Raw genomic sequence first — 27,382 nt, forward strand, 5'->3', positions numbered from 1 at the left:
GACAGCACCTATGGGGATATGTGAAAATTAGGAAAATGAACAGCAATACTTTTGGCTTTGAAATGCGCATGTCCCAATGATTCCCATATGCTTGCAGTGTTCTGAGGCATTGTGAACTGCATTATGTGAAATCTGAATCTTTTAAAATTAAAATATTTCTCACAATCTTTAAAGGCAGTATATCAATAAGGTACTGGATATAAATATAATTTAAAATGTTCTCAATTAACTTTTTTAATATGACACAATTTCATAATAAATATTTTTGCAAAAAACTTACAAGAAAATGACACCCTTGCCAAAATACCGTCTGAAGTGATCCCCTCGTCGCCTCACCCTATACATCTGCCCCACCAAACTCCTTGGTAATTTATTGTGTGAAGCACAGCTTTCTAACATTTGTGTGAAATCTGCTCTTAACAAATTGCCAACTGTGTCCCTGTGCTGTTGTTGCAAAATGTATTTTAAACTAACAACTGGGATCCCCAGTATCCCTTCATAATTTTAAATATTTCAGTCATGTCTCCTCTTCATCTCTGTTTGCTTAAAGTGAAAAGGCTCAGCTCCGAAAGTCATCCTCATTGCTCATACCTTTCAGTCCCAGAATCAGCCTAGTCGCTCCCCTCTGGACTTTCTCTAGCACTGCTAGGCCTTTTTAGTAATATTGTTTTACTAAGTTAGAAAATTTTAGGTACAATATAAGAAAGTAAGAAGACAAAGGTAATTACAAGCTATAATTATGAGTAACAGAAACAAGGTAATAAGCCATTAATGCAATAAACTAAGTCACAGAATAAATCATAAAAAATGAAGTATTAAGCACTAAGAATAATTTAGGAAAGCACAGAGAGCAGATATATTATGAAGGACAACAGATTTATTATGACTATAAATAAAATCAAAATGGCAATAAGTAAAGTCAGCTTAATTATTACTGCAGCTTAACGTTGTTTATTTCATGAATTTCTTCTTTACATTTTTTGTGCGTTTTGCTGTCATGTGTTGATGAAATCATTACTGCACACCACATGCTGCTGTCATGTTACCATGAGAATAGTCACGTTTGGAACAACCATTATACATTATACAGTACATGCCACATTTCTAATGAAAATTTCTCAAACATAGCCTACCACTATCTTTAACTTGGAGAAAATTTACCAGCTATTAAGTTTTACCTTCTGTTTTTATCTTTAGGAGACAAGACATAAAGGACATCCTTGAAGAAATTTCTGTCCTACCTACACTTGAAGAAGAATCTGCAGTAGAGGTGCGCTTGATAGCTGGCCGTGCATTGTTTGACCTTTAGTTGATTTTCTCTGCTGTCATCGTCATGGTCTTGACTCGTTCTTTTTTTTTTGGAGACCAAATTCATATATTTACATTTTTTTGGAAAACCAGGGTTCTTTAAATAGTTTTCATTTTCAAGCACATGTATCACTTTGAGACTTGTTAGCAACTGAAAACAATCTTTGTTCAAGTTAGACGGTTGGGAGACAAAGTCAGAGAGGTGAGATTGTGTTGATTTGGACACGTGCAGAGGAGAGATGCTGGGTATGTTGGGAGAAGGATGTTATGGATAGAGCTGCCAGAGAAGAGGAAAAGAGGAAGGCCAAAGAGAAGGTTTATGGATGTGGTGAGAGAGGACATTCAGGTGATGGGTGTAACAGAACAAGATGCAGAGGACAGAAAGATATGGAAGAAGATGATCCGCTATGGCAACCCCTAACGGGAGCAGCCGGAAGAAGAAGTAGATAGTTCTTTTTTATACAAATAATAGACCGTAGAGAAGTAAAAGAAAAATGTAGTCAAAAATCCAAAAGACAATTCCAAAATATGCCCACAAAGACAATTGTGCTTTCAGAAGTGTTAAGGCACAGTGTCACACCCTAAATACAGGGCAGTTTTTCACGTTCACCTCATCTATCATGCAACTGCTACATTACGTAGTGTGGACACACAACATGCCATGAAGAACAGGGTTAGGAACAAGAACCCTATGAAAGATAGAACCCCAGGCCATGTTTGACGCAATAAGAAGTTTCTTTGTGTAACGTACACAGTGTGTCATGTGTGTAGTAGCTTGATCAGAGGACAAGCATTTTGATTTTGCAGGGTTATGTTAATCACTAACACCAAATGAAACAATTATTTCATTAAAAGTAAAATATTTCTTTAAACAAATACAGTTCAAAATAAAGGTAATTAATTTGATTTACTTTATGTCACTCATAATACAGCTTGTTTTCATTATCTGATTTTGTGTCCATGATGTGACACTTTCTAATAACTCTTCTTCCCTCAACATAGACATCCCTGGCGGAGGAGATGCCATCAGTCGTGGAGTTAGGAGACACTTCGTTTAGAACAGAGAGGTCTGAAGCAGACACCAGCGCAGAGGTGAAGCCTTCACAGACGCTACTGCTGACCCCAGCGTCTGAACCAGAGAGGGCGGCCACCTTTCCTGCTGAAACGCAAAGAACGCTGTCTGTGCTGCGGGAGGGCACGCTCTCCCGCAAGCATGACCTCGAGGGACCTACTAAGAAAGCTTCAAGCAGGTTTGAGTTTTAGAGTTCATGTTGTGTGATTGGTGACAGTTCCCAGATCATAAAGCATTTTAACACACGTAATTTTATATTTTGGAAAGTGAACTTTTCAGAAAGATGTCGGGTTATGAAAAAATATCTCCTACCATATACTTTGCTAAGTGTTTTTTCCATTTATTAGTGTTTCTAGGAATCACAATCCATCTGACCCTGTTGGTTTAAACAGTATCCCAATTGTCCATTCAATTACAGTAATCCCTCCTCCATCGCGGGGGTTGCGTTCCAGAGCCACCCGCGAAATAAGAAAATCCGCGAAGTAGAAACCATATGTTTATATGGTTATTTTTATATTGTCATGCTTGGGTCACAGATTTGCGCAGAAACACAGGAGGTTGTAGAGAGACAGGAACGTTATTCAAACACTGCAAACAAACATTTGTCTCTTTTTCAAAAGTTTAAACTGTGCTCCATGACAAGACAGAGATGACAGTTCAGTCTCACAATTAAAAGAATGCAAACATATCTTCCTCTTCAAAGGAGAGTGCGTCAGTAGCAGAGACTGTCATAAAGACAGAGAAAGCAAACAAATCAATAGGACTGTTTGGATTTTAAGTACGCGAAGCACCGCGGCACAAAGCTGTTGAAGGCGGCAGCTCACACCCCCTCTGTCAGGAGCAGAGAGAGAGAGAGAGCAAAAATCAATACGTGCCCTTTGAGCTTTTAAGTATGCGAAGCACCGTGCAGCATGTCGCTTCAGGAAGCAGCTGCACAGAAGGTAGCAGTGTGAAGATAATCTTTCAGCATTTTTAGACGAGCGTCCGTATCGTCTAGGTGTGCGAACAGCCCCCCTGCTCACACCCCCTACGTCAGGATCAGAGAAAGCGCAAGAGAGAGAAAGAGAAAAGTAAGTTGGGTAGCTTCTCAGCCATCTGCCAATAGCGTCCCTTGTATGAAATCAACTGGGCAAACCAACTGAGGAAGCATGTACCAGAAATTAAAAGACCCATTGTCCTCAGAAATCCGCGAACCAGCAAAAAATCCACGATATATATTTAAATATGCTTACATATAAAATCCGCGATAGAGTGAAGCCGCGAAAGGCGAAGTGCGATACAGCGATGGATCACTGTATAGACAACATTGTGCTTTTGCCCCTGTAATTTGAGGGAGTCACAAAAAAAGTTAAAGGGAAACGTATACAAAATGAAAAACGAGTAACAAAAGCTATAATCAGAATCAGTTTTCCCTCACCTCTTGCATGCCTATCTTCATCTCTATTAATAACCTTTTCCTCTCTTCTTCTCAACTGTTTTCTAAATGGTCCACTGACTGGTTGAGACCATTATAACCTGTTAAAAGGATCACACAAATGGTGATTAGTTCTTCTCCTCTCTGCCTCTGTAGGTTACAAACTAATTGTTAGTCCTAGTCCTATACCCTGTAGCACATTCTAAACAGCAGAAGCCCATTTTAACCTATACTGGTCCACAACTCAGTGCACAGTTGATGCCTTTGTCTGTCAATCAGCTGGCTTTGCACCTGACACTCACCATTCAGCTTGAAGGTGGTGAGCCCACAACCTTCTCATATACAAATACACAATTAGCCTCTGCCAAAAGACCTCTGATAAAAGTTAACAGAGATTAACACAGCAGCAAACTGAGGGGCTCACAGTGCACCAGCCCTTGTCCTCTCCAGACCCTGTTGGAGAATACAGATGTTTGGAGGGTGGAAGATTATGGAGTGCTGCAATTCAAAGGTCCCAAGGTTGAGCAGGATGGCAGCTGTGGTGCTACTGTATGTCTGGGGTTCAGAGAGGCTACAGTGTTATGGTGTTGAAATGGCAGGATGTGGTGGCAATTTTTAATTCCATGTAAATGGAAGTTTGATGATGTGGTGAAAACATCTGTATTCTTTTAAATCCAGATTTTTATTCACTGATATTCAAAATATTGAGAAAAGTTGAATTTAGTGTGGTGTCTTTCGAAAATTGAAACTGATTTTCACATCTTCTTAAAATTAGACTTTTTGTCTGTAAACTGCAGTTTTTTGCACAGTATGGAGTTTCTGCATGACTGCAACCTAGCAAAGATACAAAATATTAGAACAAATGGTTTCTGAGATACCTGCCGTTAACACCAAGGTCAATGGTCAACAATAACTCCAAAAAATATACCTTTCTTCTCTAAAAATCATTGCACTGTTTTTTGTAGGCTCAGGGCTATTGTTTCTGTTCAGGTTTGGTCCAATTCTTATTCCCATGTCCCTCAAAAAACGGTTTGACGCATGTCCAATAATAACTACCTGTTTTGCAGTCTACTGAGTTTGGTCATGGGACCAAGCTTAGAGATTTGTAAAATATTTGCGCAAGTACTTTTGGAGATAAAGTGTAATTCACATGGAAGTACTCCATGGACCATTCCATACCAATATTTTACAAGATAATACCGTTTTGTCACACTAAACCAATCAGTTTTTGTTGACCAAACTCAGCTCCCTCGCAATTGGAGAAAATGACTGGGAATAAAACTTTATCAGCATTTTTCCTGGCAGAGGCCTAGAAATATTTCTTTCACAGACTGATACACACTATATGGCCCAAAGTATGTGGACACCCCTACAAATGATTGATTTTGGGTGTTTCAGTCGTACCCATAAAATCAAGCACATAGCCATGCAATCTCCATTGGCAAACATTTGAAGAGATCAGTGACTTAAACTTGGCAATGTCAAAGGATGCCACCTTTGCCACAAGTCAGTACCTGAAATTTCTGCATTGCTTGATCTACTTTGGTCAACTGTGTTATTATTGTGAAACAGAAGTGTAATGCTAGCTCAGCCATGAAGTGGCAGACGACTTGAACTCGCAGACTGAAATGCAGTGCACGTAAAAATCACCACTCCTCTGAAACGATCACTCACAACAGAGTTCCAGACTGCTTCTGAAGGCAATGTCAGCATGAGAACTGTGTGTCAACACCTTCGTAAAATGGCTTTTTATGCCCAAGCAGTTGCACACAAACCTAAGATCATTAAGTGCAGTGCCAAGGGCGGAGTGGTGGCTCTGAGGCTAAGGCTCTCTGCTGATATCCAGAAGGTTGCCGGTTCGAATCCCCATCACTGCCAAAAGAGATCCTAATCTGCTGGGCCCTTGAGCAAGACCCTTAATCTGTAATTACTCCAGGGGCACTGTACAATGGCTGACCCTGCGCTCTGACCCCAAGGGGTATGCGAAAACTAACAAATTCCTAATACAAGAAATTGTATAAGGCGAAATAAAGAACAGAAAAAGCATCGGCTGGAGTGTTGTACAGCACTCCACCCGCCATATTGGACTGTGGAGCAGTGGAAATGTGTTCTCTGGAGTGATGAATCACGCTTCACTATCTGGAGGCATGATGGGAAAATCTGGGTTTGGTGGATGACAGGAGAATGCTACCTTCTGTGACTACATAGTGCCTACTGGAAAGTCTGGTGGAGGAGGGATAATGGCAGGGTTTAGGCTTCATTTCCAGTAAAAGGGTCCTGTTAAAGACATTCTAGACAATTATGAGCTTCCATCTTTCTGGCAACAGTTTACGGAAGGCAGCATGACTGTGCCCCTCTGCACAAAGCCAAGTCTGTAAAGGAAGTAGCAGGCAGATAGGCCTGACCTCAACTCTACTTAAGCACCTTTGGGATGAACTGGAATGCTAATTGTGAGTCAGGTCTTCCTGCCAAAACATCAGTACCTGACCTCACAGATGCTGTTTTGACTGCGTGGACACAACTTCCTACAGACACACTCTGAAATCTTGTAGAAAGAAGACAGAGGCTGTTATATCAGCAAAAGGGGGTGGTCAACTCCATATTAATGCCCATGCTTCTGAAATGGGAAGTCCATCAACCTCATATAGGAGTGATGATCAAGTGTTCACAAAGTTTTGGCCATATAATGTAGCATAATAATGAAAACAAAAACCAAGCAAAAGAAAAAAAATGTAATAATAATTGTTAGACATAAAATATATACGATACATGTGTTTCTGATACGGGTTTGAGCAACACTTGAGCACCACAAAGAACAGTCCCTCTCCTTTTCTCTTCACTCTGTTCACCTCTGACTATAAATATAACACCAGGTCATGTCACTTGCAGAAACTGTCAGTACAGGAGTCAGGGGATAACTTTTGAGTATTATCTGCAACTCAGCATCAGCAAAACCAAGGAACTGCTTATTGACTTTCACCTCATCAAAGAGTCCAGTCACTATTTAGGGAGTGGATGTAGAGGTGGGGCACTCCTACAAGTACTTGTGGGTCCACATCAATGACAGTTTGGACTGGTCTTGTAACACAGAAGAACTACAGAAGAAAGGGCAGAGCGGACTCTTCAGATCCTTCACATCTTCTACAACTGTGTGATGGCCAGTGTGGTGTGCTGGGCTGGTGACATCACTTCAAGAGAGGACCACCGAATCAACAAACTAATTTAAAAGGCAGGTTCAATTATAGGACACGCTCTGGACCCCGCTGGAGTTAGTAGAGTAGGAGAGAATTTAAACAAAACTGAGTGTCATTATGCATAATGTTGTGCACCCTCTTTCTGACACGCTAACACAGAGGGTTTTAAGCCAACAAATCATTCAGTAAACGTCTGTCAAGAAACACCATAGGGGCTTCCCTAATACCAACAGCAATACACCTGTGTAGCGCCTCACTGGAACTGTGACAGCCAAGTCAGAAGTTTTCTTTCTTTTTAATTTTCTTCATTTATAGTAATTCTGGTGTGTGTTCAGACCATAGTGTGAGTGTGTATTTATTATTATTATTTATTATTATCATAACATCCGGCGCCGCCGTGAGTGGCAGCCTTTTCAGCAGCTCCGTGTATGACTGTATATGTATGTGTACTTTTCTACTTTTATTTTTCTATTTTTATTTATTGATCACTCCTACCACTTTATTTTATGTGGATTCCTTCCCTGGACACACTTACTTTTACAACGTGGGCATGGATTTTAACACGCCGAGACTCGCCTATTCAAGTACTCAACTTTGGGCGCTGAGAACAAATGCCAGTGCCGGTGTGGTTCCCTATTTACCCGACGAGGTAAGAAGGCGGTATCGTGGTAGCAGAGCCGGCACTAAGCTAAAAAAGAAGCGGCTTGCGAGAAAGTGGCGTTTCAAGCCTTCGGTGCCTTCTGTGATTCTGGGGAATGTAAACTCAATCTCAAATAAGATCGACGAACTGGCTGCGCTGGTGAAAAATGTAAGGACCTACAGAGAATGCAGTTTGTTGTGTTTGTGCGAAACGTGGCTAAATAACACCATCCCAGATGCCAACGTGGAGCTACCCGGGTTTAGCACAGTTAGAGCGGACAGAGATGCAAGTACCTGTGGTAAGCACAAAGGAGGAGGACTCGCTCTCTATGTTAATACACGGTGGTGTCACTCTGGACATGTTAACGTCAAAATCTCCACTTGCTGCAGGGATATCGAACTGTTGGCCGTAAGTTTGCGTCCCTACTATTTGCCGAGAGAGTTTGGACATGTCATTGTTGTTATTGTATACATTCCTCCTCGGGCAGACGTGGAGTCAGCGAGTGACATCATCCATTCCGCTGTTGCTAAGTTACAAACGCAGCACCCTGAGGCGCTTGTGCTAATCGCTGGAGACTTTAACCATGTGAAGCTGGACAAAACATTGCCTGCATTCTCCCAGTATGTGGACTGTAACACCCGGGGAAATAAGACTATTGATTTACTGTATGCAAACGTTAAAGACGCATACAGCGCCACCCCGCTGCCTGCGCTTGGGAAAGCAGATCATAACCTGGTTCTGCTTCAGCCTCACTACAAACCAAAAGTTAGAGTCCTACCTGTAACCACACGATCATTCAGGAAGTGGACCCCGGAGGCTGAGAATACTCTGAGAGAACTTTTTGGAACTACAGACTGGGATATCCTGCAGGGATCTCATAATGAGAACACTGAGGAAGTTGTTGACTGCACTACTGACTACATCAACTTCTGTATGGACATTGTAGTTCCAGTAAGAACAGTACGCTGCTATGCTAACAACAAGCCATGGATTACAAGTGACATCAAGGGCCTTTTGAATCAGAAGAAAAGGGCTTTTAAAGACGGTGATCAGCATGAGCTCAAGCGTGTGCAGAAGGAACTCCGAGTCCAACTCAGGGCGGCGAAGGAGCAGTACAGGAGAAAGCTGGAGCAGAAGTTGCAGAATAACAGCATGAAGGAAGTGTGGGATGGGATGAAGATCATCACTGGCTGCAGCTCGAAGCAGGGTACCACCATTGAGAGAGACGTGAAGAGAGCAAACCAAATGAACAACTTTTTTAACAGGTTTGACCACCCTAACCCACTCTCACTCTCACCTCGGAGTACTGCACCCTCCACACATCCTTCTGCTGATACCAGCATAGGAGAGACATCCCCATCCATAATTACAACAGCGCAGGTGAGCAGAGAGCTGAGGAGACTTAGTGCCAGCAAAGCAGCGGGTCCAGATGGAGTATCACCAGGACTGCTGAAGGTCTGTGCATCGGAGCTGGGGGGTCCTCTACAGCGCATCTTCAACCTGAGCCTGGAACAGGGGAGAGTCCCGAGGCTTTGGAAAACATCTTGTATCACCCCAGTCCCAAAGGTATCACGTCCTAGTGAGCTGAATGACTTTCGGCCTGTTGCTCTGACATCACATGTGATGAAGACCATGGAGAGGCTGCTGCTTCACCACCTTAGGCCACAGGTTCAACACGCCCTTGACCCTCTGCAGTTTGCATATCAGGAGAAGGTGGGAGCGGAAGATGCCATCATCTATATGCTACACCGATCCCTCTCTCACTTGGACAGAGGCAGTGGTGCTGTAAGAATTATGTTTCTAGACTTCTCTAGCGCCTTCAACACAATCCAACCTCTGCTCCTTAGGGACAAGCTGACAGAGATGGGATTAGATTCATACCTGGTGGCATGGATCGTGGACTATCTTAAAGACAGACCTCAGTATGTGCGTCTTGGGAACTGCACGTCTGACATTGTGGTCAGCAACACAGGAGCGCCACAAGGGACTGTACTTTCTCCGGTCCTGTTCAGCCTATATACATCGGACTTCCAATACAACTCGGAGTCCTGCCATGTGCAAAAGTTCGCTGATGACACTGCTATCGTGGGCTGTATCAGGAATGGGCTGGAGGAGGAGTATAGGGACCTAATCAATGACTTTGTTAAATGGTCCGACTCAAACCACCTACACCTGAACACCAGCAAAACCAAGGAGCTGGTGGTGGATTTTAGGAGGCCCAGACCCCTCATAGACCCAGTGATCATCAAAGGTGACTGTGTGCAGATGGTGCAGACCTATAAATATCTGGGAGTGCAGCTGCATGATAAATTAGACTGGACTGCCAATACTGATGCGCTGTGCAAGAAAGGACAAAGCCGGTTATACTTCCTTAGAAGGCTGGCTTCCTTCAACATCTGCAATAAGATGCTGCAGATGTTCTATCAAACAGTTGTGGAGAGCGCCCTCTTCTACGCAGTGGTGTGCTGGGGAGGCAGCATTAAGAGGAAAGACGCCTCACGCCTGGACAAACTGGTGAGGAAGGCAGGCTCTATTGTTGGCATGGAGCTGGACAGTTTAACATCTGTGGCAGAGCGAAGGGCGCTCAGCAGGCTCCTATCAATTATGGAGAATCCACTGCATCCACTAAATAATGTCATCTCCAGACAGAAGAGCAGCTTCAGCGACAGACTGCTGTCACTGTCCTGCTCCACAGACAGATTGAGGAGATCGTTCCTCCCCCAAACTATGCGACTCTTTAATTCCACCAGGGGGAGTAAACGTTAATATTTAACATTATACATAGTTATTGTCTGTTTTTTTCACCTGTATTATTATCATTCTTTAATTTAATATTATTTATTGTAACAGTATGCTGCTGCTGAAGAATGTGAATTTCCCATTGGGATTAATAAAGTATCTATCTATCTATCTATCTATTTGAAGGCTTATATTTATTTGTTTGCTTTACCAAACTCTGCTGTAATGAAAATGAATGGCTCTTCATCTTTATTACATGGTCTTTGCTGCCATCTAGTGGATTAAACTATATAATACAGTCTAAGTGACTTTTCTTGGTAGTTAGGCTTCAATTCTTTATGTTGACTATTGTTGACACCCACCTTGTGTAAAAGCCAAATTTCCCCCTTGGGTAAATAGAGTTCTATCTATCTATCTATCTATCTATCTATCTATCTATCTATCTATCTATCTATCTATCTATCTAAAGTTATAGTGTTCCTGTTGTCACATGTACCAAGTACAGTGAAATGTTTACATGCATGTGCAATATCTTTTACAGAAAGAATATGTTATAAACCAATTATACGAGTGTAAAATGTATGGAAAACAGGGCATAAATAAACATTTAATAATGATTGAACTTTATGTCTGCTTACACTGCAAAATATTATTAATAGGTTAAAATGACCAGAATAATTCTAATTGATTAAATGATCAGTCAAAATAGAAGATATCTCTTTATTATAATAAAAAAATCCTGGGACAAGATGTGACTTTTTAGCCTGAGACGAGATGAGACTGTCTCAGAAAGACACTTCACGTCCCACGAGATGAGACTGTGCCAAGAGATTTAACCACGCTTGGGGCCGGAAATAAAAGACAAAGAGTAGATGACAAAGTAGAATGTCATAAAGAATTCAAAAACATTGGCGCAATGCACATGCAGAGCAGATTAGAGATAATGAAAGTACTAAAATTCGAAAGTCTCAAAAAACTGATAGTAAAGATCACATTAGTGCAAACAAACAGAAATTATTACTTGGAACAGCGAAAAGAGATCGAATATATTGTTTGGATTTAAACTTTAAGTTGGAGACTTGTAGTTTGTCTAATTTGTGTTGCCATCAGGGAAAAGTAGTGTTTCTTCACAATGAAGAGGCTTATCCACGAGAATTAAAAGATTTGTTGTTTGGTGAAAGTGAAATCCACATACACAAGCAGCACAAACACAAAATAGCTGGTGAGTAGTGCAGGCAGGGGATTGGCGAGCAAGGGGCAAAGCCCCCTAGTCTTGTAAATAGAAATCTCTCTCATTGACAACTCCATAGAATTAACTGGGAATCATTTCTCAGCTCTATAAAGTGAGTTATAGATACAACATGACTCATCAAAGGAAGGCATTAAAGGTTAAAACAGCTTGCCATTTGCCACAGCACTTCTCCCATGGCACGGTGGCGCAGTGGTAGCGCTGCTGCCTCGCAGTAAGGAGACCTGGGTTCGCTTCCCGGGTCCTCCCTTTGTTCTCCCCGTGTCTGCGTGGGTTTCCTCCGGGTGCTCCGGTTTCCTCCCACGTTCCAAAGACATGCAGGTTAGGTGCATTGGCGATCCTAAATTGTCCCTAATGTGTGCTTGGTGTGTGTGTGTGCCCTGCAGTGGGCTGGCGCCCTGCCTGGTCCTGCCCTGTGCTGGCTGGAATTGGCTCCAGCAGACCCCCGTGACCCTGTGTTAGGATATAGCAGGTTGGATAATGACTGACTGACTGACTGTACAATTAAACATTATCCATATTTACATTTTGACTAGTTAAACTTAGAATTACAAACATAATTTGTTACACTTTAATGAAGTGTACATTTTAGATGTTGGTTGACTTGGGGTGGCAGCGTGGCGCAGGGGTTGGTGCTCTGCCCTCATGTATCCATCATCCTGCACCTGGTTGTTTTCTTTGTGTGGTTTCTACTCTGTCTCTATGATTCTGCAAGGGTTTTTCTCCCATTCCTCCAAAGACATGTAGGTGACCCCTGACATGGGTGTGCGCATGAGTGGATTACCCTGCCCAGGGTTGTTCCCTGCCTTGTGCCACAGGTTGCCCAGACGAGCTCCACTTGTAGTTAAATGTAAGTTTAATGTAGAGTAGCCAGAATCTCTAATCATAATTTCATCTAGCTAAAATGTAATGGTAGATATTTAACATAGGAATTGTGGGTAAAGCAGTACTTGGCATGAGATATTATATGTTATAACAACTTGTCATACACAGACATCTAGTATGGTTATTTATAGTTATTGTGTTTTTTTATTTTGTAACTATTGATTTGAAGGTTTTTTGGTCATTTCGAATTACTTTAAGAATGTTTACATTTTATTCATGTCTGGTTCTTTGTTTACATGACACTACAGGATGTGTCACATGACTGCAATCAATGTGTCAGTTACACCAACAGATGGCAAAATATAAATATGACAGCCATCCTGCGGCACTATATGCTTTAGTTGGATAAAATCCTTGAACATGTTGTTAGAGACACTTCACTTCAAACCAAGCAGGCCCTGTTGTCATGTTTCGTTTTGCTTTACTGAACTCTTTTCTGCTTTCGATGTTTGATTCTGCCTTTCCCTCGTAATTTGCTTGCCTTCAGTTTCTCTCTGTTGGTCACATCCTCAGCTCTTTCTCTTGTTACTTCTGTCATTTCATTTTAATCATCTCCTGGTCAGAACCTCTTTTCTCATAATAATCCTCAGGCTTTGAGTTTGTCGTCACACACGACAGGTGGCTAAAATTTTGAAAATGTTGATATAATCTAAGAAAATGGTGCAGATTTTACTGAGAGTCCACTCGGTTAATTCTAAACTCAGCATTAATACGTGGGATGTTAAAATTAACTATAATATTTGTCTGACATGTTTTATAGAAAACGCAAGTACAGATTTACCATATTTTAGACTCTTTCATGTTAAATTGTGGCCCTGTTCCTATGAACATACATGGAAAGACGCAGCAGTAAAGGAGACACTGTTTATCTGTGACAGCACCCTTTCACTTTAAAAAGTTGCTCCCCTGTTTATAAGTGAGTACATTTCCTCATATCTTAAGCCCATATTAAAAATAACTTTATAAAAGCCATCCAGATTCCATCTACTGTAACACCTCATGGCTGCTCTCCTTGTAGGTCACTTAACACTATTCCCATCACTTATCGCTGGTGTTTTCATTCTTCTATTATGATAATGATAATTCAAAACCAAATTGGGGAAAGGGCGTCTAGAGGTGAGATTTCAAAACATTTACTTTAAGTAAATGAGTTCACGACTGGGGGGAAAAATGACAACCAGAGATTCTCTAAAGACCACAAAATGAGGCACAAAGCAAACTGTACATCAAGTCACCTCACCTCATTCTGCCACTGTCTCCTTCTTCTTTTCAGGTCTTGGAATAGTCTATACTGTGTTCTGAAGCCAGAGGAACTTTCTTTCTATAAGGATGCTAAGAATTTCAACTATGGCATTACCTACCATGGGGAAGACCCTCTCCCGATCAAAATGGCAGCCTGTGAAGTTCTCACAAATTATAAAAAGAAGAAACATGTGTTTAAATTGCGGTAAGGCTTTCTCCTTATTTATTCCTTTTCCAGGTTTTGACACAAAATATCTTATTTTAGTGGGAGTGTTGTAGAGTAGAGTGCTTGGCAAACCACTACACAGTTCTCTGGAAACAATTTTCAAAAACACCAGACACCGTAACACCACAACAAAACCAGGTCCAAATAAACCTTTTTATTGTAAAGAAATACAGTACTTGAGCACAGCCCTCTTTATTAGGACTTCACAACACAGCTCTTTCATTTTCCCTGCCTTCCTTCCTCCCTTTTCCTCCTCCACTCCTCCCAGATGAGCTTTGTCGTTCCTCCACACCCAACTCCAATTTCCTCAAGTGAGATGGAGCGGCCTTCTTTATACCAGACCCAGGACTACTTCCTGTGCCACCATAGTACACCGACTTCTCTAAATCAAGGAATGCTCCTTCCCACAGCTACCCCTAGTAGCTCCCAACAAACCCAGCAGGGATTACAACATCCATGCAACCCTGAGGGTGTGCACATGTGAGATCCACAAGAGGGATGCTACCACCTATTACATAGCAGGAGCTCATTGCTCCGAGTAGTCTCGCGGTAGCCTGACATAAAATATATACTCATCTGGAGACAACCAGAATGAATTTTGCTTGAAAGTGGGTGAGAACAATTAAACCAGTCCAATACCTCATTAAGGTGGCACTCAAAGTAGGGGCAGTGATTTTGATCTGCAAAGATCAGAGGTGCTCTCATTAACCTGGTCTGACAGACAGCAAGCTTCTGTTTATGATGAACAATCGAAAAGTCTCCTACAAACTCTATTAGACTTATGAATATGTGTCCCGTGTGCAGAGAGTGCAGTACACGTGTTAAAAATAAACATAACCTGATGCAAGAGAAAAATCTGTCTTTCGCATCAGCTTATACACTGGATTTGATAATATCAATGGACGAGTGGTAAATGTGAATGATACGTTGTCACAGGTGCTTTGTGTGCTGTCTGGTGTTCGGCGATATGACAATAATGCAGGAGTAAGATTGAAAGCATGAGCAGCTATAGTTATGAAAATATCCATCCATCCATTTTCCAACCCGCTGAATCCGAACACAGGGTCACGGGGGTCTGCTGGAGCCAATCCCAGCCAACACAGGGCACAAGGCAGGAAACAATCCTGGGCAGGGTGCCAACCCACCGCAGGACACACACAAACACACCCACACACCAAGCACACACTAGGGCCAATTTAGAATCGCCAATCCACCTAACCTGCATGTCTTTGGACTGTGGGAGGAAACCGGAGCGCCCGGAGGAAACCCACGCAGACACGGGGAGAACATGCAAACTCCACGCAGGGAGGACCCGGGAAGCGAACCCAGGTCCTCAGGTCTCCCAACTGCAAGGCAGCAGCGCTACCCACTGCGCCACCGTGCCGCCCGTTATGAAAATATGAACTGCAAAATATGCATCTGAAGTAAATGACGTCACAATCCATCAAAAGGACTGTCATTAAGAGAGATGATAATGAAGAGCAGCAGGAGAGACTGATCTCAGTACTCAACACACCTGAATAAATAAATCTGCCTAACAACACCAGTAGATGCACAGACGAGGCTGCACAACATCCACCTTCTGACTGCACGTCTGAACAAATAACTAAGAGAAGTTAATATTACTGTCTAATTGGAAATGCAAACATGCCGTTACAAAACAGCCACAGCATAGTATATCCATACAGACCACAATGCTTATCTAAACTCGATTTGCTTTGTTATGCCATGTAGTGATGCAATAGTTAAAATGACAGAAAGATATAGTAGCAAACAGAAGCTCTTCTCAAACACATGTGACTGCAGTGGTTTATGTATGTGTGCGTGTCTCTCGTTTGTCGCAGCGCTCATTACTATGTACAAATTAATCATTAAGCATCAGTTACCTTGGACTGAGCTCCTGAATGGGTAACAGTAATTTAGCTTTTTATCTCCTGTGATAAAGGCACTATATAGCGCTCGACCCGGCACATACTGACACAGACGTACATGTAAAAAACACAAAGACTTTTATTTTCTTCAGCTGGAGGGCATGTCTTCCCCGTGAACCCCCCAGCCACGACACAGTCCCAAAAAGTACTTAACTCCAAACAACAAACACTCTTCCTCTGGCACCACCACTCCTCCCAGGCAACCTCTTCCTCTTTCTCCCGATTCTGGCCCCGAGTGGTGGTTGCCGGCCCTTTTTATAGCCCACCCAGAAGTGCTCCAGGTGCTTGATCACCTGCTTCTGATTGCACTTCCGGGCAGGGCTGTAGAGTTGTCCAGACGGCTCAGGGACCCATGCAGCACCCCCTGGCAGCCACCCCAAATCCCAACAGGGCTGGAGCCCTGCGGGAAACTGAGGCACCATCCTCAGCCAGGGAGGCTGCCACCAAGCTTCCCGGGGGAGGTATTGAGCAGTCGATGATTGCTCCCCCGGAACATGTGTAGAAGGGACGTCCTGGTCGCCCGCCACATTCCTTTCAACGTCAAGTCTTTTATTCAATTTCTTTCGCTCTTTCCCTGAACCCCAGTAGTTTAGTTTAGTATATGTAGTGTTGCAATTGGGGGCAGGTGTTTTAGGAAGAAGCCCTGTGGCTGGAGCTTTTGCAGCACAAGATTTTGCTGTTATTCACTGCACACTTTTTAACAGGTTGCCCCCAGATGTTTATTCTCATTTGAGAATCACATCTGGTCCCAGGAGACTGCTTTGTTCCATTTATCCATTATAAAGACTTTCCAGTCGGGCAAGGAACCATCCATCATGGGCAGGATGCCAGCCCATCTGTGCCCTCTGTGACAATATATTATTTGTCCATTGGTCTTTATAACACTTCAGTCACCATCTTGAACTCACTTTCTAAACCTTAACCTGCCTATGTTCCAAATGTAAAAAAAAAAAAAAAATTAGAAAACAATTTTAAGGCATACTCATTTTGCTGTGGCTACAGTAGTAATAATAATAATAATAATATTAACACACTATGTATTATGCCAGCCATTTGCGGGCTGAGGGTGACACAGTAGTGCAGGGGCTAGCCTTGCTGCTTCTTGGATCCAGTGGCCCGTCTGCTTTTGTCCAATGTGAGTTTGCTAATTTGCCCGTCTGTTTGGGTTTTCCACCCACATCACCAAAGATGTGCAGGTTAAGCTAACTGATGATTCTAAACTGACCTTTGCACGTGCATGAGTGAGCCCTGTGATGGACTGCTTCCTGCCAAGACAGGCTGTGGACCCCCTGTTAGCGTGACTTGTGGGTTTGAGACTATTTACCAATAACTGATTCATTTGATTCTATTCTTGTCACCTGGTTTCTCTTGCCTAGGCCTGCTTATCTCCTGTTCAGACTTACGCAGCTTTTAGACATTTTCAGCTTAGCAGCTTTCATATGCATTGCTGACAATCATCAGTACGCCACTTAAATTCAATCAGGTTGACAGTGACAAGATCTTTCTTTCTTTCTTTCTTTCTTTCTTTCTTTCTTTCTTTCTAAAAGCAAGGGCACATCAGAGGTGATGATGCATCATTGCCCTCACCATGCAGACAAAAGTCTCAGTTTGCTGATTAGTCTACATCCCTGATCCTTGCACTAGCTATGGAATCTGGGTAGTGAATGGAAGAACATGATTTTGAGTATAAGCAGATGTAATAAGGTTCCTAATGTAACGGACAGCTGCTTGGTGACAGCCTCCCTGGCGGACGATGATTCCCCAACCCAGCGCATGGCTCCATGAGAGATGAAGTCCGCCACAGCCTGGTTGGGGGCTCGGATGGCCGCTAGGGGGAGCTTCAGGGAGTCAGCAGCTCAGCTGGACGTAACTTCAGCCCGACCCGGAAGGGTAATTAGGACCAGGTGGTCAAGCACCTGGAACGCTTCCGGGTGGGATATAAAAAGGGCCAGCCACCACCACTCGAGGAGCGAGAGTCGGGAGGAGGAGGACTAAGCCTGAGGAGGAGTGGTGGTGAAGAAAAAGAGTGTTGTATTGTGTGGGATTGGTGCTTTATGGACTGTGTATTGCCTGTGGGTCACGGGGAAGACGTGTGCCCACGAGTGAAGAAAAATAAAACTATTGGTTTTTTTTTACGTGTCTCGGTGTCCATTTGTGTCAGGTCAGGCACCTATATAGTGCCTTTGTTACACTATACTGGGTTGTAAAATTCACTTTTAATGATTGAATGAGGTGCTCTACAACACAGGAACAACTCAGAGCGGAAACACTGCACATTGAGAGGAGCCAGTTGAAGAGGTGTGTATAGTTCAGATGCCCCCTTGGTATCTCCCATGAGAAATGTACCAGGCAGAGCCCCCTAGGATAAGATCAGGAACCTTCTGGAGAGATTATACCTGCCAACTGGCCTGTAAGCATCTGGATATTCTCAAGAAGTACTAAAAAAGTAACTGCAAACTGGGGCAACCTATCTTGGCATGCTGCAACTCATCAGGAAAGAACAGAATAAAAATAAAGAAAAGAATGAGATATGAATATTTTCTTCTTTTTTTTTGCAGGCTTCCTGATGGGAATGAATATTTATTCCAGGCCAAAGATGAGGTAAGTAGATGCTTGAATAGAAGCCAAAAATAAAAGCTTAAACAAAGCAGGCCACATTGTAAAGTAATGCAATGATTTACGCAGAAGCCGTAAGCTTTACACAAGACTGGTTAATGAGTCTACATATACATCTCTACATTCATGTATTCGTTCTTTCATTTCTGAAGCTGCTTCATGCTCTTAAAACTTGGCTCAGAGGAGAAGGTAAGAAACACTCCAACTCTGACAATGCTAGTCCTGAAGAAAATAAACCGCCGGGTGCCCTCGGTCTTTAGGCCTAGGCTAAAAATGAAATCAATGTACAATGCCTTGAAAAAAAGTATTCAGCCCACCATACTTTGCTCATGTTTTGTTGCCTCAGATTTTGAATTTAAGATCAACAAAATGTATATTTATTCCTCCAAGATCTACAAAACATTGTCTAACATTTCATATCAAAAGAAAAAATGTCAAAAAGTGTCCCCACTTTACACTGTTCTTCTGATAAAGATGTCATTCCCCTTTGAACGTGAAGCCTACATTTACTAAGATGTGAGAAAGTCAAAATTTGTGGAAGGACTTCTCTTGTGTGGAAACTCAGCGAATTGTCTACTTTAAATAAATCTGAAAAGATTAACCCCCCTTCTCTGTAACCATATAAGACTATAAAATGTCACCTAAATATATACTGCTCAAAAAAATTAAAGGAACACTTTTTAATCCGAGTATTGCATCAAGTCAATGAAACGTCTGGGCTATTGACCTGGTCAGTTAAGTAGCCGAGGGGGCTGTTAATCAGTTTCAGCTGCTTTGGTGTTAATGAAATTAACAACAGGTGCACTAGAGGGGCAACAATGAGACGACCACCAAAACAGGAATGAATGGTTTAACAGGTGGAGGCCACTGATATTTTTCCCTCCTCATCTTTTCTGTCTTTTCACTAGTTTTGCATTTGGCTACGGTCAGTGTCACTACTGATAGCATGAGGACCCTATAGGACCCTACAGAGCTGGCACAGGTAGTCCAACTTCTCCAGGATGGCACATCAATATGTGTACTTGCCAGGAGGTTTGCTGTCTCCCAGCTCAGACTCAAGGGCATGGAGGAGATTCCAGGAGACAGGCAGTTACTCTAGGAGAGCTGGACAGGGCTGTAGAAGGTCTTTAACCCATCAGCAGGACCGGTATCTGCTCATTTGGGTAAGGAGGAACAGGATGAGCACTGTCGGAGCCTTACAAAATGACCTCCAGCAGGCCATTGTGTGAATGTCTCTGGCCAAACAATTGTAAACAGACTTCATGAAGGTGGCCTGAGGGTCTGCCGTCCTCTAGTGGGCCATGTGCTCACTGCCCGGCACCGTGGAGCCCGATTGGCATTTGCCATAGAATACCAGAATTGGCAGCTCCACCACTGGTGCCCTGTGCTTTTCACAGATGAGAGCAGGTTCACCCTGAGCACACGTGACAGACATGAAAGGGTCTGGAGAAGCCGTGGAGAACATTATGCTGCCTGTAACATTGTTCAGCATGATCGGTTTGGTGGGGGGTCAGTGATGGTCTGGGGAGGCATATCCATGGAGGGACGCACAGACCTCTACAGGCTAGACAACGGCACCTTGACTGTCATTAGGTATTGGAATGAAATCCTTGGACCCATTGTCAGACCCTATGCTGGTGCAGTAGGTCCTGGGTTCCTTCTGGTGCACGACAATGTTCGGCTTCATGTGGCGAGAGTATGCAGGCAGTTCCTGGAGGATGAAGGAATTGATACCATTGACTGGCCCCCACACTCGCCTGACCTCAATCCAACAGAACACCTCTGGGACATTATGTTTTGGTCCATCTGACGACGCCAGGTTGCACCTCAGACTGTCCAGGAGTTCATTGATGCCCTGGTCCAGATCTGGGAGGAGATCCCCCAGGACACCATCCGTCGTCTGATTAGGAGCATACCCCCCCCCCCCCCCCCCCCGACGTTGTCAGGCATGCATACAAGCATGTGGGGGCCGTACAAACTACTGAGTACGAGTTTGACTTGCTGCAATGAAATTTCGACAAAATGGACCAGCCTGCCACATCATTTTTTCACTTTTTTTGGGGTGTCTTTCAATTCAGCCCTCTGTAGGTTGATAATTTTCATTTCCATCAAACGATGTGGTGTCCTTTCGTTCCTAACACATCACCCAGTCCATATCAGTAGAGATATCCAGCAGGATTTTTTTTCCCATTGAGATCTGATGTGTTTTCATAGTGTTCCTTTAAATTTTTGGAGCAGTTTATTTATAGATATGTGGGGAAAGTTGTGTGGTCTGAGGGAAGATGTTGTGATTCCTAGAACACAACAATAGCAAAGTGTGAGGCCTCTAAAGTAGGTCCAAAAACAAGCCATCATCCAACCGTGCCTGTCCAGGAAAAACTCACCTTCTATCAGCCGATGTGACTACTCACGGGGCTGACTTTGGCTTATTCCTGGCCAAATGGCACATTGACATCAAAATGTTCAAAAACTTCAGGTCAGTTCCAAAAATATTCAAAATGCCACAAAGGAGAGGATAACCATCAACCTCTGGTTTGTAAAGAGTTTTTATAAAAGAAAGGCCTTATTAACAAAGAATGCTTTGGGCTACCTTTGCTCTTTTAGGCAATTTCTTTTGCTATTTTATGCTCCATGGAGCTTGTCAGAGACATTTTGTAATAAATCTTTTATTTTATAAATATCCTGTGTCTGCCCATATTACTAGCCATGGTTTAACAGAAAATCCCACCCCCATGGTCCATTTTGAAGTATTTCTGGACATTGTGGTTGGAAAAGCTTCAGATTCGTAACTCTCAATGTCCACTGAGTTCGTGTTTTTATCTGTGAAGGGTGATCAGTCTGGGAATGAGATGTTGTAATGAGCAGGATCCAATCGGGGAAGGGCCACGTAATTGGCACAAATCAATAATGGTGTGGTATGGACGAAATTCGAAAATGGAGCAATTTCAGTTTTTGATTTCCGCTAAACTGGCAAGCCTTTCTTTGTCCATCCATCCATCCATTCTCTTCCGCTTATCCGAGGTCGGGTCGCGGGGGCAGCATCTTGAGCAGAGATGCCCAGACTTCCCTCTCCCCGGTCACTTCTACTAGCTCTTCTGGGGGAATCCCAAGGCGTTCCCAGGCCAGCCGAGAGACATAGTCCCCTCCAGCGTGTCCTGGGTCTTCCCCCGGGGCCTCCTCTCAGTTAGACGTGCCCGGAACACCTCACCAGGGAGGCGTCCAGGAGGCATCCTGATCAGATGCCCGAGGCCACCTCATCTGACTCCTCTCGATGCCGAGGAGCAGCGGCTCTACTCTGAGCCCCTCCTGGATGACTGAGCTTCTCACCCTTTGGCGGTCTGATCCTCGGCTACAGAAGCTGGCTCTTGGGACGTGGAATGTCACCTTTCTTTGTCATTATGGGCTATTGACTGTAGATTGATGAGCAAAAATGGAAGCTTTATCCATTTAAAGTTAAATCTACAACACAATAATGTATGCAGAATGTGAAGGGATGTGAGAACTTTCTGAACCCACTATATTAATAAAAGTAACTATTGTAATCATTAAGATTCAAATAAAAATACATTATTAAAAGAAATATAAAACTTAAACAGTGGTTGTGCTGCTTTTTCTTTTTGTAGAGAATTCTACAAGCATAAGACATACTGTAGAAAAAGAGCGAAAATCATTCAGAGACATGGCAGCCAACCATCATAAAACTGAACGTCAGCTGTAGAACTTACAGGCCGCCATTGGAAAGAGGCTAAGATGGAGGTTCCACTATGTGTCCTGTAACTCATTTCTCTTCCTGCTGTCTTGTTTCCCTAGGAGGACCTGCAGGGCTGGACTCAAGCGCTACAGAATGCGGTTTTCCCAGGAGAAGTGTCAGAGGGCCCCAGCTCCGAGGGAAGGGCCCGAAGTCTGCCACCCCAGTTTTTGAGCACAACCGGCGAGCCAAGCTCTGGGAAGAAAGACAAAGACAAGGAGAAGAGGTTCAGTTTGTTTGCAAAGAAAAAATAGAGCCAGTTAATTGTTGTCGCATTTTTGGGCGAAAGTTCTCGGGACAAATTTTGGAACAGTATTTTTTATTTTTTAGTCACTGTCTTTTACTCTCACAAATGTTCTGTACAAATGCCCCCCACATGGAGTATTGTTTAATAAAAAAAAACAAACAAATAGGACAATTCTGCCCATACATCGCCTAATATACACTTTTATATTTCAATGCTTCTTTGCTTTTCATTTCCACCAGTAACCAAAGATTATTTACAGAAAAACTGACTAAAGTCCTCATTCAGGTGATCTCCACTTGCCTTATTGCCTTTGAGTCACAATGGTTGGAAATGCAATACTGTACAATAAGCACTGAACTGCAAACTGCTAGGGGGTCAAGATTTGTTTTTCAGCTCTACTGGTTTGCAGACACACATCATAGCCACAAACATGAATGAGAGGCGAGTAGCATCAATTTTTTGGTTTAGCGTGTGAGTAGAAATCTTGCACAGCCATTTATTTGTCAGCACATCATGCAGGTGTCACTTAATCTTAATTTGAAATGAAAGAAGATGGACAAACCGTGTCTCCTTGAGGTCCTCTTGTAAACTTTGAGAAGTGGAAGGGAGGCTCCTTTTTGCGAGAGAAGCAGAGGCAGCTTACATGTAACACTGTATTGGAGCTCATTTTTTAGATATTGGGAATGTTGAACTCCCTGTACGTGACAGTGATGGGCGGTTCCCAAACAATTTGTTCTTTTTGAACGCCTTTTTGTCAGTGAATCATATGAACCGATTGGCGTGCACAAACAAATCGATTCATCGGAGCTCAATGGGAGTGCTAAAGCACATGCGTGTCCTTCCTGCGTGACAGCGTCAGTGTCTTTCAGTTCGCTGATAGATGTTTAAAGCGCATGCGCAAGAACCTCCTGACTCACGAGTCTCGACTCTTTTGATTGGTGAACGAGTCAGTCCCTGAGAATCAGTCCGACATTTCTCGTTCATTTCATTCGTGAACAAGTCACTAGCTGACAATCAGTCTAACAAGTTTCACTCGTTTTGCGAACGAGTCACTGAGAATCAGTTTAACGATTCTCGTGTATTTGATTTGCAAATAAATCATTAGCCGAGAATCAGTCTAACAATTCTCTTTCATTTATTTTTTGTGCACAAATTATTATGGGTTGCACAATTCTCATTCATTTGTGGTTCTGCAACAAAATGTCTTAAATGTGTTGTCATGCTTTGTGTATGGAAACAGGACAATGGCATATAAATGATCATGTTAAATATATAAATAATTGTATATAAACAAATAAGCATTAGATATTATTTATATACACACAAACATATACTGTACATTAAAATAATGTACACATTATTAAATTATATATTTGTGATATGATTAGAGTACAAATTACTTGCTATTCTGTATATTTTAAATGTTTAATTGAGCCATAGAAAATATTCTAACATGTACCAATGGTATTACGGTAATACGGCAGTGTGTAAGGATAAGAAAGTTGCTTTCCATGGGGCCCACTTTCTCTCATAACTTGTGAATGTTTTTCCACTATTCCTTAAAGTTTACATTTTTAATTAGATTATTATAGAGTCTACCAATATTAATTATCATGGTAATAAGGCAACATGTAAGAACAATCGCTATTTGTGGGGCCCACTTTTGTCACACTATTTATAAATTGATACGTTTCAGGAAAATAATAGAACAAAAATTACCTTTCAAAATTTTAATCGAGAAACAGAAATTACTATAAAATATACATATTGTCAGGGCCGTCTTGAGGGCTAAATTAAATAAGCTACAGGGTCTCACAGTCTGAGGGGGCCTCTCAAATTATCAAAGTTTTTAAAACTGTTCTGATGGAGCCGCCCTTCCCCTGCTCCCCTCCCAGGTTTCTGATACATCTTGGTGACCTTCTTGCCAAGTTGAGATGTTACCCTGACCTCACCAGTTTTCAAATTGGGCCTCTCCATATCTAAATTCAATCCTTCCTACAATAATAAGGAAATATTGAAGGGGAAAAAGTTTCTGGCTCTTCCATGTCAGGGGGGCATAAAATCTGCCACTGTAGTCAAAAGAAGAGAAGTTAACAAAAATTGTAATAAACTGGATCATGTAGCACATAAAAGTGAAAACCAATGTTTCCCAGAGCAAGACTGGATAGCGCTTTGTGCTATTTATTCTGTACAAAAGGTTGATAGTTTTGTTGTTTTTTTTTAAATTGCCTCTGTTGTTTTCATTTGTGTTGTAAACACGACAACCCAGTCGAGGGTTCAGACGCTCGGTAGTCAGTCAGCCAGTGGGATGTACAGGCCTTGCCATTTTTCATAAATTTTTATAAAATTATGTTGTTTTTTTTAAGTTAAGATCTATATGGTGCTAGAATCCAAAGATGATGGCAGTCATAAGCAATGAGAGCTGCCTAGATGAAAGACATCTAAATGTATGTAGTCATAATAAAAGAAAATGAAGAAAAAACACCCCCTCATCTGGCCTGTGGTGTATAGGAACTACAAAGGCGCGTCTGTGTGGGGCGCATGTCTGTTATGGAGTTTTGTTACTGTCTAATTCTATCTGCTTACATTTGTATACTTGAGAAACTAAAAGGAAATGTATTTTTGATTTTTTTCTGTCCACCTTTTTGCTACTGAGTTGGTGACCCTCTGCATCTGCAGGTCAGCCATCTTTCCTTCCAGCGTAACGCAGCCTGTTCATTTTCCACTCCCAATTTGTTTTTGTTTTTTCCCCACATACATCGTGAATTTCTGCTTCTTCCCGGTGAATTTCTGTCGTCACTTTTACTGATGACGTTTTGGTGCTTGTACTTTTGTTTTCACAACAGCTCCCCCCGCAAAGGATTCCAAATATAAGAGTCCTGATTGAAGTTTAAATGAAGAGACTGCTTTGAGAGTGCCTTGTAAATCTAAATTCATGTAACTGTTTTGCTTTATTTTTCTTGAAAACAAATAAAAAAAAACGCTGTATTAAAAACAAATAATAATAATAATAAAAGTGTGACTTTGTTGTGCTTTGAAAGTGACTAACCAAAAGAAGAGCATGGCTCACCGAGTAGACGTCTTGCTGCCTCTCCTCCTTCTCCCTTTAAGTTCTTCTGTGTCAGCTCAAATCTGGTTGAAGCCTTCTCTCTGTGAGGTCCAAGCAATAAAAACAAAGGTTTTTATTATCAATATACCTCACAAAGGTTCTTCCAAGGTTGCACAAGCACAATAATGAGCCTTCCTTCCTTCCTTTCTCTCTCTAGCCATCTCCCTCACAGACTGTTGGTTTCCTTCCTCCCGACTCTGACTCCATTGCAGGAGGATGGATGGCTGCCTTTTATGTTGGACCCAGGAGTACTTCCAGTGCCAGGACAAAGGCTGATGAGAGCCCCAAAAAACTGGGATTGTGAGTCCCTGCAGCAACCCCCCTGGCATCACCCAAGGGACCCAGCAGGGCTGATTCGCGGCACTACAACTCCCATCATGCCCTGCGGGTGTCCACACATTATGCACCTCTCATCATTATTAGTATAACATGGAAAAAAGTTTCTGCTTTAGGTATGTGTTAAGCATTTCTTGCATTTTTCGCCATTTCCTTTCATCCTACACTTACCCAGATCTTTGTAGATACAGAACACACATGAAATGCATGTATTCCAAATAACGATATACTGTATTATTTACCGTATACAACTCCAGATCTCCCATGCAGATAAGGAGCCTTGGCTTGAGGTGGGAGAGTTGAGCTCTGTTAAGGCAGGGGATGGGACAGCATGCTGCTTGTGCTGATCGACTCATTTACAACACAAAAGACGCTGATGGAGAGGTGCGAAGGCATTTAAGGCATCCCGGGATTACAAGTTTTTTCGTAGGCTTCAGGAATTCTAGTGTTAATCACAAACGTTAAGTCTCTGTTTTCGTCTTTTGTCCACACTACCCTGGCATCTTTAACCCCCTTGAAAATGGAGAATTTTAGAAAACACTCCAGAGCCATACACATCTGAAAATGCTGGCTCAGCATTGCATTGATTGATGTCATATTTCTTGGAAAATGCAGAGTCTACTCACAGTCTGATTGGTTCGTCCTTACTATGTGGCCCTGCCCTGATTGGATCCTGCTCATTACACTTTCCCAGCCACTTTGCTCACATTTTACTTGTGTGTCAGTTACAATAACAGTTGTGGGGCTGCTAAGATGCTGGCTCATGTCCTTGTCCCGTCATTGTTAATCAGCTACAGGTTAAGGAAACAAAACGTAAATCAAGTCAGAAAGAACCATTTTAGACAAAAAAGAAGTGACTAAGGGTTAGGAATTGTAACAAAATGAAGCACAAAAAAGTTTTCTTCTAATGAAGAAACTGGGCTAAAAGTCAAACCAGTAGCCCTCCAGGACTGAGCTTGAGGACCCCAGCTTAAAGAGTTAGGTGGGTACCTGAGCTGAGGGTCCTACTCTGCTCTTTATTTATGTATTTATTTATTTAACAGAAAGTCACAAATATACATAAAGGCACAGTGTAAAGTCAACACTAGGACTGTGCAGTATACCAGCACTGAAAAACTAATGAAAAACCCACTTTTTAAAAATAGGATTTCTCGAATTTTGGTACCAGAAGTTAATTGTATTGTTCAAGCACCTTGCATTTAGTCGTTTATAACTCCAAAAGGGGGACACCTCCATCGCAGCTCTTCAATTCTTAAATCAAAGGGACTACTAAAAGACTGCCATCTTTGAACTTATATACTTATATAAACGTGCCAGGGACTACTAGGGGATATATATAAAATGCCAGAGACTATGAAAGGACCCCCTCCATCTTTTGAAATAACCCCCTTGAAATAAACTTTTTTTCTGGCATCGGAAGTGAACT

At 42.4% G+C, this 27,382-nt stretch overlaps 1 protein-coding gene across 1 annotated transcript in view; it reads left to right on the top strand.

Moving 5' to 3' along the window:
• Window positions 1–25,452, top strand: part of sptb (spectrin, beta, erythrocytic) — a 178,136-nt gene extending 152,684 nt beyond the window's left edge. Inside the window, exons 32-36 of the mRNA XM_028822033.2 lie at window positions 1,198–1,270; window positions 2,311–2,558; window positions 13,775–13,948; window positions 18,459–18,501; window positions 22,327–25,452. Coding sequence (XP_028677866.2) covers window positions 1,198–1,270; window positions 2,311–2,558; window positions 13,775–13,948; window positions 18,459–18,501; window positions 22,327–22,518 — 730 coding nt within the window. The 3' untranslated portion in view covers window positions 22,519–25,452. The remainder of the gene's footprint in view (window positions 1–1,197; window positions 1,271–2,310; window positions 2,559–13,774; window positions 13,949–18,458; window positions 18,502–22,326) is intronic.
• Window positions 25,453–27,382: the final 1,930 nt, after the last annotated feature.

The sequence above is a fragment of the Erpetoichthys calabaricus genome, chromosome 16 (genome assembly GCF_900747795.2).
Source record: "Erpetoichthys calabaricus chromosome 16, fErpCal1.3, whole genome shotgun sequence".
Lineage (NCBI taxonomy): Eukaryota > Metazoa > Chordata > Cladistia > Polypteriformes > Polypteridae > Erpetoichthys > Erpetoichthys calabaricus.